General features: G+C 40.8%; 2 protein-coding genes across 3 annotated transcripts in view; one reads left to right on the top strand and one right to left on the bottom strand.

The window, feature by feature from the left end:
• LOC126386069 (filamin-C-like) overlaps positions 1–18177 on the top strand; it is a 218438-nt gene that overhangs the window by 170758 nt on the left and 29503 nt on the right. The window lies entirely within an intron of this gene.
• dyrk2 (dual-specificity tyrosine-(Y)-phosphorylation regulated kinase 2) overlaps positions 7253–18177 on the bottom strand; it is a 38478-nt gene continuing 27553 nt past the window's right edge. For both annotated transcript variants that reach the window (XM_050038191.1, XM_050038190.1), the window contains exons 5-7: positions 17759–18148; positions 17408–17498; positions 7253–16846 (exon numbers count right to left, since the gene is read on the bottom strand). In XM_050038191.1, coding sequence (XP_049894148.1) covers positions 16200–16846; positions 17408–17498; positions 17759–18148 — 1128 coding nt within the window. In that variant the 3' untranslated portion in view covers positions 7253–16199. The remainder of the gene's footprint in view (positions 16847–17407; positions 17499–17758; positions 18149–18177) is intronic.

Consider the following 18177-nt stretch of genomic DNA (forward strand, 5'->3'; position numbering starts at 1 on the left):
ACACACACACACACACACACACACACACACACACACACACACACACACACACACACACACACACACACAGTTTTCATCATTATATAGTCAGAACAGATGATCACACTGGGTGTAGTAGCAGCTGTTAACCACTGGGTGGCAGCAGAGTATCACTCTAAATATCTGAACTTGAACTTTGACACTTTAACCCCTGACCTGTGCTGCAGCACATTAACGCACACTTTTATACTACACACACACACACTGTCTGTGAATGGATGAACCACACAGTCACAGTAAAGGTGGTAGAAAACAGCGTGTTTTTCCTGCAGAGAGGCGACAGTCTGAGTCGACCTCTGTTGGGTTCATCACAGCGCTGATATGTTTATATCTGTGACATCATCATGAATAATTACTGCTCATTAATGTTCACGTCAGGCAGCGAGTGACGGGCGGAGCAGACCGAGAGTGTGTGTGTGTGTGTGTGTGTGACAGTTGTGCGATGAAGAGAGACGCTGGAAATAAACTGACCTCTGGCCCGACAAATCTGACACCATCTGAGCACACACACACACACACACACACACACACACATACACAGGGTTTTCCATTTGTCCTGAACTCAAAGACCCTCAGAGCAGATCAGAGAGCTGCTGGAGTCTATATTCAATTAGACAGGTAGACAGACAGACAGACAGACAGACAGTTTCCATCATGTCTGGTTTTATATTTAGGGTCAGACTGTCAGCAGAAGGTGAAACATTGGACTGGAACAAAGAACAAACTGGTTCCAGTGTCAGACTGATTCAACCAGTCAGGACAGACGAGACTTAAAGGGACAGTTCACCCCAAAATCAGAAACACATATTCTTCCTCTCACCTGTGGAGCTGTTCATGAGTCTGGATAGTTTTGGTGTGAGCTGTCGAGTGTCAACATTAACGTCTCTTTCCAGAAATCACGACCTGGACGCTGAAGATAAACCACAGAGCTTGTTGTTGCAGTTTCATGTAGCCTCCAGGGGGCGCTGCAGTGGGATATTTATGATTATTAAAGAACTTTAACTTTGCAGAGTTGGTGGTAAAAGCAAAAAAAAAATCTCTTCACGCACAATTAAATTCTGTTTTCTATCAAAACTTTTCCTTTTCTTGAATCCACAGCCTCGCTAGGGAGACTCCACTGTAGCTACCACTGTAGAGACCTGGCAATATGTAGAGAAGACGCCGAGCTGAAGACGACTGGCCGATGTTTTAGTTGCAGAAATGTTGAAACTTTTTTTTAAATTCAGTGTGAACATACACGAAGGCGGTGCCCATGTCTCACGGTCTCGCGTAAGCTCGGGGGTTTAGCTCAGGTTACGGATGTTTTGAGGATGAGATGTTTTATGGAGGATATAACAGTAAGAATGTTTTTGATGGGTTTAAGGTGTTTAACAGGGTCAGGACGTGTTGATTATGATCAAATGGTTTTAGAGTTACGGTTAAGGGTTTGGAGCGGGCTGTGGGTTTAAGAACGGTTCAGACCAGTGAGCAGAGGGTCAGTAAAGGTTCAGAATGAATAAGAGTGGATTCACAGCTGGTGCTGAAACTGAAACATGTTTAATATGAATGAACGGATGAATGAATGTGTGCAAATGAGAGCAGGTGTGAATGAAAACAATATTAAAATGTAACAAACAAGGGGCCACACAGACACAGTTTGGTCAAACATCACCATGGCAACATAAACAAAACACCGGCCGCCAGTTACCTCGGCAACGGCCTCCCAGCCTGGACGATGGGAGCCAACATGGCGGCCGGTGACGAGTGTGACACCTGCTGTCCATTCATCTCTGCTCTCATCAGCTCTGCTTTCTCTTCATTATCTGGGTCTGTAGGTCAGCCCCCCTCTGACCCCCCCACCCCCATCAACCTGCTCAGGTGACAGCCCAATGCATGCTGGGACAGCTGGCAGGGGGCACAGAGTCATCTCCCTGACATAGAGAAAGGATGTGTCATCTTCCCAGCTGTCTGTCAGCTGACCTCCTTCACATCACGGGCTCTCTTGTCCCACAGTTTGGTCTCTCAGGCGTTTCTGCGTTTTTAAATAAGAGACGCATCTTTTAGATGGAGCTAGGCTAGCAGTTTCCCCCTGCTTCCAGTCTTTGTGCTAAGCTAAGCTAAACGCCTCCTGGATGCAAAATCATTTGCTCGCTAAACCACAAATTAGGTTTTCATTTTGTAAATGAAAATGTTTAAGTTTGTGTGTAAACACCACATACATGTTTTTATTTAGCCACAAATACAGAGACATTCAATTAATTATTCAAATGTTCAGATATAATCAAAGATAGTCTAAAACATGAGATCGACCTGGTCTCACTCAGAGGTTGTCGAATACCACCGCTTGGTCAGTGACTTGCATCAGACACAGACAAAAAAAAAGCCGTCTGAAATGTGGCGGGACAACAATGAGAGTTAAAGGGATAGTGCACCCAAAAATGTAAATTCAGCCATTATCTACTCACCCATATGCCGAGGGAGGCTCAGGTGAAGTTTTAGAGTCCTCACATCACTTGCAGAGATCCAAGGGGAGAGGAGGTAGCAACACAACTCCACCTAATGGAGGCTGACGGCGCCCCAGATTCAAACGTCCAAAAACACATAATTGAAACCACAAAATATCTCCATACTGCTCGTCCGTAGCGAAAGCATGTGAACACACATGAAGCGTGCAGTCAGAGCTACAGGCTACAATGAGGCTAAAAACAGAGTTCAAATGAGGTTTTTCCAAACAACTCTTTATGTCGGGGCTTCAGGACACTTGGATCACTACGGACGTATATATAGTGTATGGGCGTGTATACCCCCCCCCCACACACACACACACACACACACACACACACACACACACACACACACACACTGCTCAGGTGAGGGAGGAGCTTAAATTAAAGGTATAAACCAAGTGTCAACAACTGTGAGCAGCAGGCGTCCAACAGACAGGTTTCAGTGTGTCTGAATTTATGACGAACAATAAATGTCGCAGCTGCTCCGTTATCATACACACAGGATGCACACACAGAGGGTGGGTTAACATTTGAACAGTAAGTGGATATTAATGTGGACCCATAATCCTTTGCAGCAGGTCACACTCTCTCAGGTTACCTGTGTATGTGTGTGTATGTGTGTGTGAGACCGTCATGATCTCCTGCTGAGCTCTGAGCTACATCCAGTTTTAGATGGACACACACACACACACACACACACACACACACACACACACACACACACACACACACCAGTTGAATCTCATCAGAGCTGCAGCAGAATAGAATCCAGATTAACCTCCGTCATCGTTCATCAGAAGAGACGTTCACTGACTCAGCAACAGCTCAGGAGAAACTGTGACTCATCATTCATGCATCCAAACTGTGCAGAAACAACTCAGCCCCATAAACAGAAGACATGTTGGCATTTTAAGTTTCTGTAAACCACGAACATGTAACAAAAAAACAAATAAAATAAAATGTCAAATAGCAGATATTCTTAAACGTAATGTTTTTGAACAATTTAATTTTCAGTTGTATGCTGTGACAACACCGAGGGTAACATGTGGTGACGTCAGGCAAAAAACTCACTTTGTTAGAGTTTAGAAAAAGATCATGTTTGGCTTTTAAATATCGTTTTGTTGCCACAAACGTGTCTGGAAATGTCCCAATGTCTAAATAAATAAACACCCAGTTTTGTCGGTAAATGCACTCGGTTATATTCCACCACAGGATGCTGGTGTTACGCTGGTACGCTGTGAAAACGGTGGCAGATTTATCACAAACATTTTCAGTGATTTATGACAATAATGAAATATTTGGTGTTTTTACTTCCGTGAATTATTTAAATACTTCTCTTAAATACTTCATGTACAGAATCAAAAAAGGCCCCATTCATTAATTAAATTAGGTTTCAGTTCATGTTTTCTTTAAATGACCAGCTCTCAATCAGCATTATGGGTAGAATCCTCCACCGACCCGCCCATGAGCCAGGCAGCAGCTGCTCTGACCAGTTAGCCCGTTAGCTTCATGCTAGCTCCTATAATTAGCAGCCATGTCCTTCCTGCTAATCTCTTGCTGCCTAATATGGAACACAGCTGCTCCAATCACATGGTGGCTCCTTGTTACCATGGTGAGCTAATTATCTCATCAATGACAGGGGAGGAAGAGTATGTGGAGGAGGAGGTGTGTGTGTGTGTGTGACGGGCTGTGAGATCCACTAACTTAGTCAGTTCATTAATCAGCTGAATTTGAATGTGCAGCGATTTTGATCATCAGTTAATTGTTTAAATTGTTTTCCAGCAATGAAAATGTTGCTTTGCTTTGTTTTATATCTTTATACGTTAATTCTCTTTTGAACCGCTGGCCTGAGAAAACAATTTTGATCATAACTCATGGTCTTCATCAGTGTATGGAAAAGCCCAGTTGTAAATGTTTAAATTCACATTTTTAACAAGTTCTTTTATGAAAGATTTCTTTGACACGTTGGGCAAATTTTACAGTTTCTTTTTCACCTCGATGCAGACCATGTGATGTGACTGAAAGCTCCAAATCATCCACTAAATGAACCTCGAAGTGAGATTATTTTGTCCTGTCTTTTTCCCCCATCAAATGGAAATATTCTAAATACTTTGCACACCTTTTTGATGCACATTCATATATTTGATAGATCCAGACGCTTTCAATAAAAACTGAAGCTAAATAAAGGTAATGTCACAGTTACATAGAAAAACAATGGATCTGGTGTTTTGATGTGCTTCGTATCTTGTTGAAGAGTCAGTGGTTCCAATCCCAGTGGATCAGGCTGTGAAGGAACTTTACGATTTGGCCAAAAGAAAAAACTGAATACACAACTTAATAAATTATCTCGATCCTAAAAATCCCCCTCTTCCCTATTGGCTATTATGCAACAATGTTGTGGAAAAAAAAGTAAATAAATGTAAAATATATAATAAAATAATAACATAAAATCTAAAAATACAAATAAAAAAAATGTTTTGCAGTGAAAAAGACTAAACCCCAACAAAACCCTGAGACTTTAGCACAGACTAAATGCTAACGTCAACGTGCTAATGACAGCGCTAACATTCTTGATGTTTAGCTTCCTTATGAAGCGTGTTAGCATGTTAACATCCCATAATTAGCCGTAAACACAAAGCACATTTGAGGCTCATTGGAATGTCCCTAGTTTTGCAGGTATTCAGTCAGAAACCAGAGTTTTGGAAACTTTAAATGAAAAGTTAAGAGACATTTAACTCACAACCACACATGTCAGCCTCATGGTGGCGCTACAGGAAATATCAGAGGATCACATTTAAAGTCGTTTTTTGTCATTCTTTGCAAATAAAGGTTATTTTTACTTATGACACTTTGACTTCCTGTGTGTGTGTGTGTGTGTGTGTCGTCTGTTGTGTGCACTGATCTAAACAGTGCTATTTGCATCACACTGGTAATCACTGGTTGTCATGACAACGTGCCCTGCAATGAGCCGTGATGTCACATCCTCCTCCTCCATGACAACGCCGCATTCATTAGCACCTGTGAGTGAGTGGTGTGTTGTCATGGTAACCCCGGTCTAATCCAGCAGGACTTTAATTTAGGAGTCCCCCTGTGTGTGTGTGGAGATGTTTGATGGAGAGGAGCCTCCACCTTCCAAGGATTCACCAAAATGTCCTCCACCTTCTGAAATGATGTGGAATTAAGTTAATAAATTCTATGTTTTTAAAATAGTTTCTATCAGGTGAGGAAAAAAAATCTGTCTCAGCAGCTCTGGTATGCAGACGAGGAAGTATTCAGATCCTTATACCACAGTAGAAATACTCTGTTACAGTCAAAAGTTCTTTCAATAGTAGTAGAATCACCACCCCGTGGTTGTATGACTCCACCCACCGGTCCACCCTGTGGTTGCATGACTCCGCCCACCAGTCCACCATGTGGTTGTATGACTCCGCCCACCAGTCCACCCTGTGGTTGTATGACTCCGCCCACCAGTCCAGTGTCTCTGACAGTCTCCATCCATGTCAGTGAAAACATGGATGCTTCACACACAGAAGATCTATACAATCAGCACAGTTTCAAGATTAGAGTCACCAATTCAGTATCTGACCAAATGTCTCCCCTTCTGTTCCTGAGATATGACGTTAAAACATGATGATGTCACAGTCAAGCTGACCTTTGACCTTTTTGACCTTCGACCATTTGTGACAAGTTTTGTCAGAATTAGTGAATGAATTATTCAGTTATGGCCAAAAACATGTTTTGTGAGGTCACACTAACCTTTGACCACCGAATTCCAATTAGTTCATTCTTGAGTCCAAGTGGACGTTATTGCCAAATTTGAGGAAATTCTCTCAAAATGTTCTTGAGATACTGCCTCGATGGGAATCAGATAGACGCAAGGTCACAGGGACCTTGACCTTTGACCACCAAATTCTAATCACTTCACTCTTGAATGCAAATTGATGTTTGTGCCAAACCTGAAAATTTTTTTTCAAGGTGTTAAGATACAATGTTCACAAGAATGCAATGGATGAGGTCACAGTGACTTTGGCCCATGACCAACAAATTCTAATCAGTTCATCCCTCTCTGAAAGGTGACGTTTGTGCCAAAGTTAAGGAAAAGTTTGAGATATCCCATTCACGAAAATGAGATGTATGTAAGGTCACTGTGACCTTTACTATTGACCTTTAAGCACCAAAATCTAATCAGTTTGTTGTTAAGTCTTTTGTGGCAAATTTTAAATAAAAAAATCCCAGAAGGCAATCATGAGAATGAGACAGACGAGGTCATAGTGACCATTAATCTTTGACCACTTTAGTCTCATCAGTTCATTGTGAAGTCCAAGTGGACATTTGTGCCAAATTTGAAATAGTTTCCTTAAAGCGTTCTTGATATATTGTGTTTACAAGAATGGGATACATGGACGGACAGACCGATAGACAACCCCAAAAAATAATGTGACTTTTATATCGATCTCATTAGGAAAAGTTTGTGAAGCTTTTTATATGAAAAATGATTTCAATGATCAAAATAGTTTTACACTGATTTTCTATCAGCTAATCAATCTTACAATCTAAAAATGTAACGTTAGCTTAGTAGCCAAAAAACATGACAAAATTCAGAATATGGAGTTAAGCAGATTTTTGATCAAATCTAAAAACCTAACAGTTTAAAATTCCCAACAACTTGTACCGTTTTGCATTTATTTCACACACTGACTCACAAAAAGAAACAACACAGGAAAATAAACAATAAAATTGTTTTATTAATAATAATAATAATAATAATAATTTTTTCCACCACAATAAAATTTAACAAAGGCTCACTAGAAAAGTGTCGACTTCTGTGTTCTGTACAGTAGATACAGTACGTTGTAAAACTGGCCGCGGCGTGGCACAGCAGCGCATTCAACCCCAAAAAATTCATTATTCAAACATTTTTTTCCACATTATTTACAGATAAAATCCACAATAAAACCCAGCTGGCAAACGTCACAGAAATACAGCGCAGCTTCACGCTAACAGCGGCTAACGGAGACCTCCCGATAGAAGCGAAAATGGCTAACAAGCTAGTAGGCTACCTGGCTAGCATGGTAACAAGCTAGCAGGCTAGTTAGGCTACAGGTGCTTTCACACGTGAGCAGAAAAATTATTTTTCTCTGAATGCTACCAAGAGGTCAGTTCAACCAGACTTCATGTTCCTGTGTGAATGCAGCCTGTTAATAATAAACTTTTTAAAAAACAAAACACTATCACATGTTCTCCTTTCATCCTGAGGCCCCGTCGACACGTCTACAAATACTCCTGACAACAGATATTTTCCTCTACATCCTCACAAACAGTTTAATGTCACTAAAACAGAGATTTTTGAAAATGCCTTCTAAGACTTTGCAAAACTGGATACAGAGCGTTGATAACATCCTCTCCTTTATTTGCAAACAACAATAGCAGACTATCAGATTGTTGACGACAACTCCACCATGTTGTCTGTTCACACGTTTTGTTTCGCTGTAGCCTCGTGGGCCGTGTATCAGAAAGATGTTGACCAAAATAGGTGTCAAAAGGTAGATGCTAGAATGTAGTCACTGAACAAAACTAGCATACCTCACAAGCATCAACACTTAAGCTAGCATGTAGCTGGCTTAGGTAGCTAGCTAGCCTTCTTCGAAGCTACGGAACTAGCTCTCAAGGGTTAAGTTAAAAGTGAGGGTTGGGGTTATTTCTTGTATCTTATGAGATGAGTCACGTCTTCACATATGATGGATTATTAAATAGATTATTGCTGCGTTTGGCTTAATATTTATTCATTCACTACAATGTCACTTCTTAGCGGGTTTGAATAACAGTCTGTGTTGATGCTAGCGCAGTTTGCCCGTGTTATCGTAGGGTAACTATAGAGAGTGCTTAAGAAATGAGTCCTTAAAACCCAGAAATGAGTTAGCATGTTAGCATGTTAGCACTCTTGGTGCCCTCGTCTTCAAATCAATGGGTTTTTGGTTAAATGTCTGAAATAAGGTCTGTGGTTCCTGGGGGCTTGATGCTCGTGACCACATTCTATGATCTACCACTACACATGCTCCAGATCTTCTTCTCTGGTATTTGATGCATTGTTGACGTAGCCTTTATCTGAGACTTTGGAGTTGTTTGGTGTTCTAGGGTGGACGGAGATATTTTCTAAAAACAAAGTCATGTGGATGGACGGAGAAAATATCCATTTTCAAACATGTCTGTATTCACATGGACAGGGCCTTATGATCTGAAAGGCAGCTTCTCCTCTTGTTGCCCCTCTACTCACGTACTTTTTGCTTCCTGTCTTACCTTCCACCTGTCTGTCTGTTTGAGCGGCTAGCTCTCAGCTAGCTTTGTAAAGGAATGCACTTTGGTAGATTCAACCAAATGCCCTGGGTGTTAGTCACAACAATGACAACAGTAATAATCATAATAATAACAATGATAACTGAGCAGTCTGAGGTACCAACATGAAAAAAAAAAACCTTTAAAACCACATTAATGCTAACAGCTAGCAGGTATAAACTTGCTATGTGCTACTAGCAGTCAGTTAGCAGTAGGCTAGTGTTAGCTTCACTGTAGAGAAAACAAACGTCAGTGCAGCAGCTAGCGGCTGGACGCTAGCGGGCGATCGGCTAGTGTTAGCTTAGCCCTGTCGTCAGCAGGCGTCGTCGCCCGTCTGTCCCCGAGGCGACAGTTGGCTGATATGTGTCTGTACATTGTGCAGCCATGTTTTACACCCCCCCCCCCCCTTCACCTCAACACACACATACACACACACACACACACACACACACACACACACACACACACAAACACTTGATGTCGGTGTTCATCAGTTTAAAGCTACAATCGGTGGTTGGTGCGTTGGCCTGCTCTGCTGGCTCTGTAAACAATACAGAAGCTCATTTCTACCAAAAAATGTTTAAAAATAACGAACTGTTAGGAGTGACGATAAAAAATGCGCAAGTCAAAATTATGAGATACTGAGACAATATTTTGATTTTCTAAGTATAAATGAGATAGTTGTGACTTTTTAATTTCTGGCTGAAAATGATGATAGCAAATCAAAATAACTGATGGATTTGAGCGTTAACCCAGCTGACCACCAACGTCTTTAGACGCTTTGTTGTCACCTTTAGGTTGTGACGTCAGATGACCAAAATTCAAAGTCAAGATATCTAATGCCAATGTCAACTGATACATGACATTATTTTGTTGGTTTTAAGTTGTGTTGTTAAGTAACAAAATCCAACGTCTTCCAAACGTCTAAAGCTAACACCATCTTGACGTAGAATTATCACATTTGGTCGAAAGGTATGGAGAAAAAAAAAAGTCTAAATGTGTGAACATCCACAACATGTGAAATTCAAATGTTAAAAAATTAAAATATCGTCACACTGGTTTCACTCCGACCAAAATTTAACGTCTGTCCGACTTTAGAGTCCAACGTCTTTCTGATGTCATGTTGACGTCGTGTTGTAAAATGACAAACGAACCTTGTTACATCATGTCATGATTTTGATTTGAGTGTTTATTTTTATCCTTCCTAACGTCATTAATTTTTGTCTTTTCCTGGCAGTAATGGGCTTCCATACAACACTCCCTTTACCAGCTGCTATTCACGCTGCATTCAAGACAACTGGAATAATGAAGTATCCAGCCTCCTGTTGATAAAAGGTGCGACAGAGAGCATTAAAACATTGTTCCACTAGTTTCTATTTGATGATGTCGTCTTGCAGACAGACTGGACTGAGGTTTACACCATGGCCACTTTAATTCATATAATATCAACAGACACAAAGTGTTGGCACAACCAACCTGCGGATTATCGTTACCATTTCTCTGTAACTCAATTCTTCAAATGTTTCGTCTTTTTTTTAAAGTCCAGATTCAGGATGCCACCTTGAAACAACCTTCAGCCAATCAAAGTCGAATATTCTCCTCATACTTCTGTAGCATCTTCGTTACTGTTTAACTAATGAATCTGATTAACTCTTTCTTACGCCTTTACAGCTGTTCTCTTATCACTGCATGGTCACACTTTTCTCGAGGGTGTGGGAGAGGTCAGAGGTCACGGGGGGTTCACATGGTGTCTTTGGGCTTTGCTGAAACAAACCAGGAGCCAATCAGCACGCAGACTTTGGCCGCCGAAACTCACTTTGACATGAGTTGTCATGACATCATCGTGAGTCGCACCAAAAAGATACTAAATCATTTTTTTGTTAAATATATTGTTGCCATGACATCGCCACTGTAAATGTGTGTGTGTGTGTGTGTGTGTGTGTGTGTGTGCTGGGTGGGCGTGGTCATGGCGATGAGATACTGAAGGCACAAAGTTACGACTCTCAGCACTCTAAAAAAATTAAAAAAATTAAAAAACACAATCAACCAACCAACCAATCAAATCTTTAGAAAACAAACAAATAAACATCAGAGAGGACCGCCCCCCTGAGATGGGCGGAGCAGGTAGTGTCTGTGTGTTTTACATCATCAGGTCCTTCTGTGCATCACCTCATTGTCGTCCCATGTGCTACAGTGCATCACGGTTGCCAAGCCGACAGCACATCCTCCCCCTCTGCCTCCTCCTCTTCATCCTCGTCCCCATATGACTCGACTTCCTGTGGGTGCGTTCAGGTACAGTTTTGTTTACATTGATATTTATTTATATATATGTATATATATATATATATGTGTGTGTGTTTTTGTGTGTGAGGGAACAAGCTTTAAGACAACCTCTCGTAACGTCTACACACATACACGCACACACACACTGCTACATACAACACACAGACACACACACACGTTCAAGTATACGGTATGAACTCCACATCGTAGTAAATATGAAGATTGGATTAATAAATATTAATTAAATTGTAGTAAATAAATAACCCCCCCCCCCCCCCCTCCCCACGAGATCACATTGATAAATCAGTTTGACCTCTGATCAATATTTTACCAGTCAATACGACTGATCAGAGTTAACGCTCGTCTACGGCAGCAAACCTTTTTAACATTTAATCAGTCGGGCTGAAAAGTGAAAATGATTTTTGTCGTGTTAATCTAAGATATCCGTCAATCAAATGTAACACATTACAAATATATTTTTACATTTCAACTTGTCAAAACTAGTTTAAAGATATCGTTAATTTTGTTTAAGATTAGTTTAGATCCTTTTTCAGTGATAAAAAAAAATTTAATTTCCACTTGTGGAAAAAGTTACGATTGTATTTATTCTTACTATTTACAGTTCCAAGCCGGCATATCAATAATTTTATTTTGAGCAATTTTAATTAAAGATATCTACAATTCAACTGTTACTAGTAGAAATGTTCTTTATAGATGTGTCTAACTAAATTACAACTAGTCAATTTTTACCATTGACTTCTATCACAGTTCTATCACAGTATTCTATCTCAGTTCCAGATATCTGTAATTCAATGTTGACTTGTTATAATTCAAAGTTGACATATCCATAATGTAATTTTGACTACTTGCAATTCAGATTGATATCTTCAACTCAATTTTAGTTAATTCTTGATATAAACAATTAATTTTTTTAGTGGTTGTTATGGCAACTGTTGACTTCTACCACTAAGCTTAAAATACAGATATTACAAATGGAATTCTCGATATATAAAATTCAATTCAAAACTACATCACGGATATGTCGATTTAGATTTATAACACGTCAAAATTGACTCACAGATATCTGTAATTGAGTTCAGAAGAGATAGAAGTCAATAGTAAAAGTTGACTGGTTACAGACATCTACAATAACCATTTCCTCTAGTGTGAAAGTAGTTGTTTATATCCTTAACAAGAATTACAGCTAGTCAAATTTACATTATGGATACGTCGATTTGGAATTACATCTGTAATTGAGTTTGAAAAGAAGTCAATGGTAAAAGTTGACTAGTTGTATTTAAGTTACAGATATCTACAAAGAACATTTTCACAAGTCAGAATTGCAACTATTCAAAATTACATTTTGGATATGGTGATTTGGAATTACGATGTGTCAAAATTTGTAAATCTGTAACTGATTTTGAATAGAAGTCAATGGTAAAAGTTGACTGGTGGTAATGAAGTTACAGATATTCACCATGAACTTTTCCTATAGCGAGAAATAAACTGTTGATATTCTTCATCATAATGGCAACAATTTAAATTACATTATCGATATGATGATTTGGAATTATAACACGTCAAAATTGATTCACAGATATCTGTAATTGAGTTCAGAAGAGATAGAAGTCAGTGGTAAAAGTTGACTAGTTGTATTTAAGTTACAGATATCTACAAAGAACATTTTCACTAGTCAGAATTGCAACTATTCAAAATTACATTTTGGATGTGTTAATTTGGAATTACGACGTGTCAAAATTTAATTACAGATATCTGCAACTGATTCTGAATAGAAGTCAATGGTGAAAGTTGACTGGTGGTAATGAAGTTGCAGATATTCACCATGAACTTTTCCTACAGCGAGAAATAAACTGTTGATATTCTTCATCATAATGGCAACAATTTAAATTACATTATCGATATGATGATTTTGGATTTGGGATCGGTTACAGATGTCAATGGTAAAAGTTGACAAATTGTAATCAAGTTACAAATATCCTGATAAATATTTCCACTCGTAATAAATGAACTGTTAATATCCTTAACTAGATTTGCAGCTAGTCAAAGTCACATTATGGATATGTGGATCTGGAATTATAACATCAAAACTGAACCTGGGATATCTGTAACTGAGTTTTAATAGAAATCAATGGTTATAGCTGACGACTTGTAATTAAGTTATAGATATCTTAATTTTACATTATGGATGTGTTGGCCAGTAATTCTAACTGGTCACAAAGTGGTTGCTGATATCTCTCATTATTACCACTACTGATTAAATGTTTAAAGGGCTCGCTGTCTACACATTACTGTAACTAGGTTGTTGTTTTTTTTAAATTTGTTTTATTTCATTTAATCTATTTCTTTCCATCTTTCCCTGTAACTCTGCTGCGCACACATTGTGTACTTGTAATGCCAGTATCTGTTGCGTGAATCGAGGTTTTCTGATAACATCAAGGCCCAGTCACACCAGGAAGTGGCACCAGAGTGATACTTTCATGTGATGATGAGATTACAGGCTGTTTCAGGAGCGAGTGGTGAAACTGGGTACACTGGATTAACCAGTTCCCAGCATGCATTGAGCAAGATGCAGGCTACAGCACCTGCAAGAGTAGGCGATGACAATAATGGTTGTTTTTAAATCTTTTATCAGAACGTTCATTCTGATTTTACTTAAATTATCTCTTTATCATATGTCATGCTACTGGAATTGATTTTCATGCATCGTAAACATTTGTGTTTTCCACATTGTTTACATTCGTTTGTCACTGTATTGGACCGCTTTTATTTGCGTCATCTCTTTTCACCAGTTTAATGACACCTGACTGCAGAAACAGCGGCATCCACTGTCATTAGCGTAATATTATTAGCTGTAATATTAGCATAAAGGTAGTGGATGGAGACGCACATTTATTCGCATTTTCTTTTAATAATGTCAGTTGAAACATTTAAGCACACATGTATCACAACTGACTGCGACACATACCGATGTGACTGGACCCGTTTTAATGATTATGTGTTTTAGTGGATATGTTTAGTGTCTAAATTGTTTATTACTTGAGAAGAAACCCTGAATTAAAGCCGGAGCACCCTCACGCGACTGATTCTTCCTCTCAGAGACAGCAGACTGTAAATATGCTGCTCAGGAGGTTTTTCTTCCAAATAAAATTACACTTCCTCGTCTGAGTCTTCACCTTCAGTTTAAGCCACGTCTTCAGGAGGCGTTCAACCAGTGTAGGAATTAAAATCTTGGCTCTCTGTTTGACACGCGAGACAAAACGCTGCAGTTTAACCCAGACTGATGTATCCGGATACAAACAGCACACCTCTTCTTGTTGTCCTTTATGTTATGCCCTCAGGCTGTATGTGACACTGAGCTCATGTTCCATAAAGTTTACTAACGGTCATAAAAGATCTTTATTATTCAGACACAGAGGCTCCATGTAGACTGATTTCATCTGTGATTTAAAGCTGTGAAATGGAGCCACTGTGACTTTCAGCTCTGCACGCTGGGTCGCCTCTTCCTCCACATTTTACAGCTAAACAAACGCTGCTCTCTGCTGTGACGTGATTTTTGTGTGTCTAAGTGTTTTCCCAAAGCCTGGGGTTTTATTAGCATGCTAAAACATGAATTAGCCTTGATAGTTATTTACTCTTCTTTCAGTTAACATTAATTCATAAAAGCAATAATTTAAAATGGTTGTAGTGTGTCAAGTACACAGACAACTACCACACTGTTAATTTTTTTTTGCATTCATGACTTGCCAAATATATTAATATTTCATTGGATCAGAACTTAGTTTGGCTAATTAAATGCTAACCTGCTGTTTCAGTTCATACTGTTCATTTTTCAGACTTTGCTTGCCAACATTTTTTTTAAATATTAGAGCCCTTTAATTTTATGACCTGTCTGTTAAACTGCCTTCACTCTACCTTCTTCTTTTCTCTTTGCTCCCTCGGCCATTTTGCATCCTGAATAATCAGATATGGTTAAATAATAGGGAACAAAATGGCGTGACTTTACCCAAACATACTTGTTTTGACTCCCTCCTCTTCTCTACGAACCTTCAGACAACTATAAACACTTATAAAGTCTAAGTCTGTGCTTCGTAAGGCTGGGCAGTGGAGAGCTAACAGGCTATGGCTAAGAAAAGGCTAACGCTAGCCACCAGACTGCCATAAAAAGGCAAATAGTGAGCCAGCTGTAGCGAGCTGACTGATTTAAAGTTTGCTAGGCTAACTGCTAGCCGGTTAAAAGGTAGCAAAGTGACACCTAAACACAACTAACCAGTGGTTATTAGCCAGTTAACAGTTAGCCAGCTGACAGGCACAAAGCTAACAGGTAGATGCTTCAGTCAGGGTCGCTAGGATTAGTTTTTCTGATTAATCGTGTGATAATTTAAGTCAAAAGTAACAACGAAATGCTCCCCGATGATCCCAAAACTAAAACATAAAACAGGATTGTTTCATAGTGATATGAAACACAGTTTAGAAAGCTAATTGTTTTTTTTTTTAGTGTTACAAGGACATATCTGACTGTATCTGACCCAACAACTGTCCGCAGATATAACCCTGTAAGACTAACATCATACAAAGTTATTTTTGGTGTCGATTAATCAGCTCAGCTAAAAAGATTCTGTGGTAGAAACATAAAAAAGCCTTGTTCCCTCCGTCAGCACCATGTTTGTGGATGTGTCTGAGTGTTTGGAGCTACAGAGTGATGATTGTCTGAGCAGCCCCGCCATCATCCTAAACGTGTGGTCACTTCCTGCTCACAATGTGTCCGTTTCTAAGAATTTGAGGAGTCTGAACGCACCCAGGTTTATCTATAAAGTATCCTTCAGTGCGGCGAACATCGCAGCCCGGCTGTTTGTTGCACATCTTAACACCCCGAAGCTCACTGCGTTTGTCCTGAATGCACTCCCAACAACGCTGTGAAAACCAGCGTGAAATAAAACAAACGCTTTTCAAAACTGGACAAAACCAGTTTTATTTTAGTTCCAGCTGGTTTGCTCACGAGCGGCAACTCCCACTGCAGCGAGCGGGGTGCGTTCACTCTCAGCTGACCAGTTTGGGCAGCACCGTCCGAGGCTGGATGTTTCCGTTGGCATCGGTGATCGCTGCCAAGTTAGTCCTGGTTTTGGAGGAGGAGGACGTGGTGGTTGAGGAGGTGGTGGCGAGCTTGGAGATGGAGGTGATGGCGCCGTCGGTGGTGGTGGTGCCCCGTTTAGAGGAGGAGGTCTTCTCTGTGGTGGTTCCCGTCGGCGGCTTGGGGAGTCGTCTCCTCAGCCACGGGTGGCGCAGCGCCTGGCTGGGTGTCATCCTGAGCGCAGGGTCCCACTCCAGACATTGTTTGAGGAAGTCCAGGAACAGCGGGTCATCGCAGCCCTTCAGTGCCGTGCTCCATTCCTTGCTGCCTGGTGGGCCGCGTACCTTCCCTCGCCGTGAGCGGCCACCGTTCAGCACGGTGGTGCCGTCGGGCAGCGTGGTGACGGTGCAGTACCGGGGGTATCCTTTAGATGACACAAAGTTCTTGGCTCTCTTGGAGGCGTCAAGGAGCTTCTGGCTTGGCATGCCCAGAAGTTCAATGATGCAGGCCAGCTGGTCTGCTTCGTCTTCGCCCGGCAACAGTGGGTAACCGGTCAGCAGCTCTGCCAGGATGCAGCCAAGAGACCACATGTCGATTGGCATCCCATACCTGGCACCTGGAAGACACAGATCAAAACCTGGAGTCATCAAAATGATCTGCTCATTAATTGTTTGATAATTTTCATGGATAATCCATTACATACGTATATGCCTGGTTCACACTACACAACCTAAGACTTCAACTAGCTGACCAGTTTTGGAGCTCCCTGACAAAAGCCCACATCAGAGGTACATAGGCGTTAGCGCAGTGCTCACAAGAGCAGAGCTTTAGCACCATGTGTGAACTGATCCAAAGCCCAGTTCAGAGCAAAGATCGACGACGAGATGAAACCGTTTTAGAATAGCATAGGTGTGAACTGGCAATGACCTCATCTGACAAAGTGACTGTCGGAACAGACAAACATGTTGTGTTGTGTGAACCCGGCTTTAGCTGTAATGTTAAGTCTGTGTAAAGCTGAGAAAATGTTGACTCTGCAGAGTTTCAGAAAGTTTGATTCTTGTGGCTGGTATGAACTGAGACTAGTGGCCAAAAATGAAGTGAAAAGCTGAAGGAGCAGCTCATTAACATGTGTTGACTCAGTGTCGACCAAAGGCTGCTTTCAGTTGGTCCGTCTTACCTAGAATGACCTCTGGCGCTCGGTAGAACCTGGACTGGATGTAGGTGTAAACTCTCTGATGTTCATAACAGCTCGAACCAAAATCTATGACCTGGGAGGAGATAGGAGAAACAGAATGTTTTATGGATGGAAAACACAAACATACAAAACTGTTAGAAAGTTTGGAATCATGTCTTTTGGGGGCCAAAACTATAAGAAAGGTAAATAACACGTGGATTAAATTGTTTTTATCACTGTTAAAAAAGTTGTTATTGAAGGAAAGAAGACCATCATCAATATAAACTACAAACTTTTCAATAGTTGTGTCAGTGGTTCCTTCTTGAAAGCAAACAGATCATTTTTGGGTCTCACCTTGATGCCGCTGCGTCCCTGCTGCTTGAGTAAAATGTTCTCGGGCTTGAGGTCGCAGTGGATGATGCGGTTCTTGTGCAGCGAGTCGAGACACTGCAGGATGGAGTGGGCGAACTTCCTGACCAGCGGGAGGCTGAAGCCCTGGAACTTGTTCTTCTTGATGAGCTCGTACAGGTTCATGCTGAGCAGCTCAAAGGTCATGCAGATGTGGTTCCTGAAGGTGAAGTTCTCCAGCATGTGGATGACGTTCATGCTGGAGTCCTTGTCCTGCTTCCTCAGGTGCTCCAGGATGCGGATCTCCTCTGCCGCCTGCCGGTGGAAGCGCTTCTCGTTGCGGACCATCTTCAGAGCCACGTGGGTCTGAGACTTGTGGTCGAAGGCCTTCACCACCTGCAGCAGGACGAGAAACACTTTGTTCG

This window comes from Epinephelus moara, chromosome 24 (assembly GCF_006386435.1).
Source record: "Epinephelus moara isolate mb chromosome 24, YSFRI_EMoa_1.0, whole genome shotgun sequence".
Classification (NCBI taxonomy): domain Eukaryota; kingdom Metazoa; phylum Chordata; class Actinopteri; order Perciformes; family Serranidae; genus Epinephelus; species Epinephelus moara.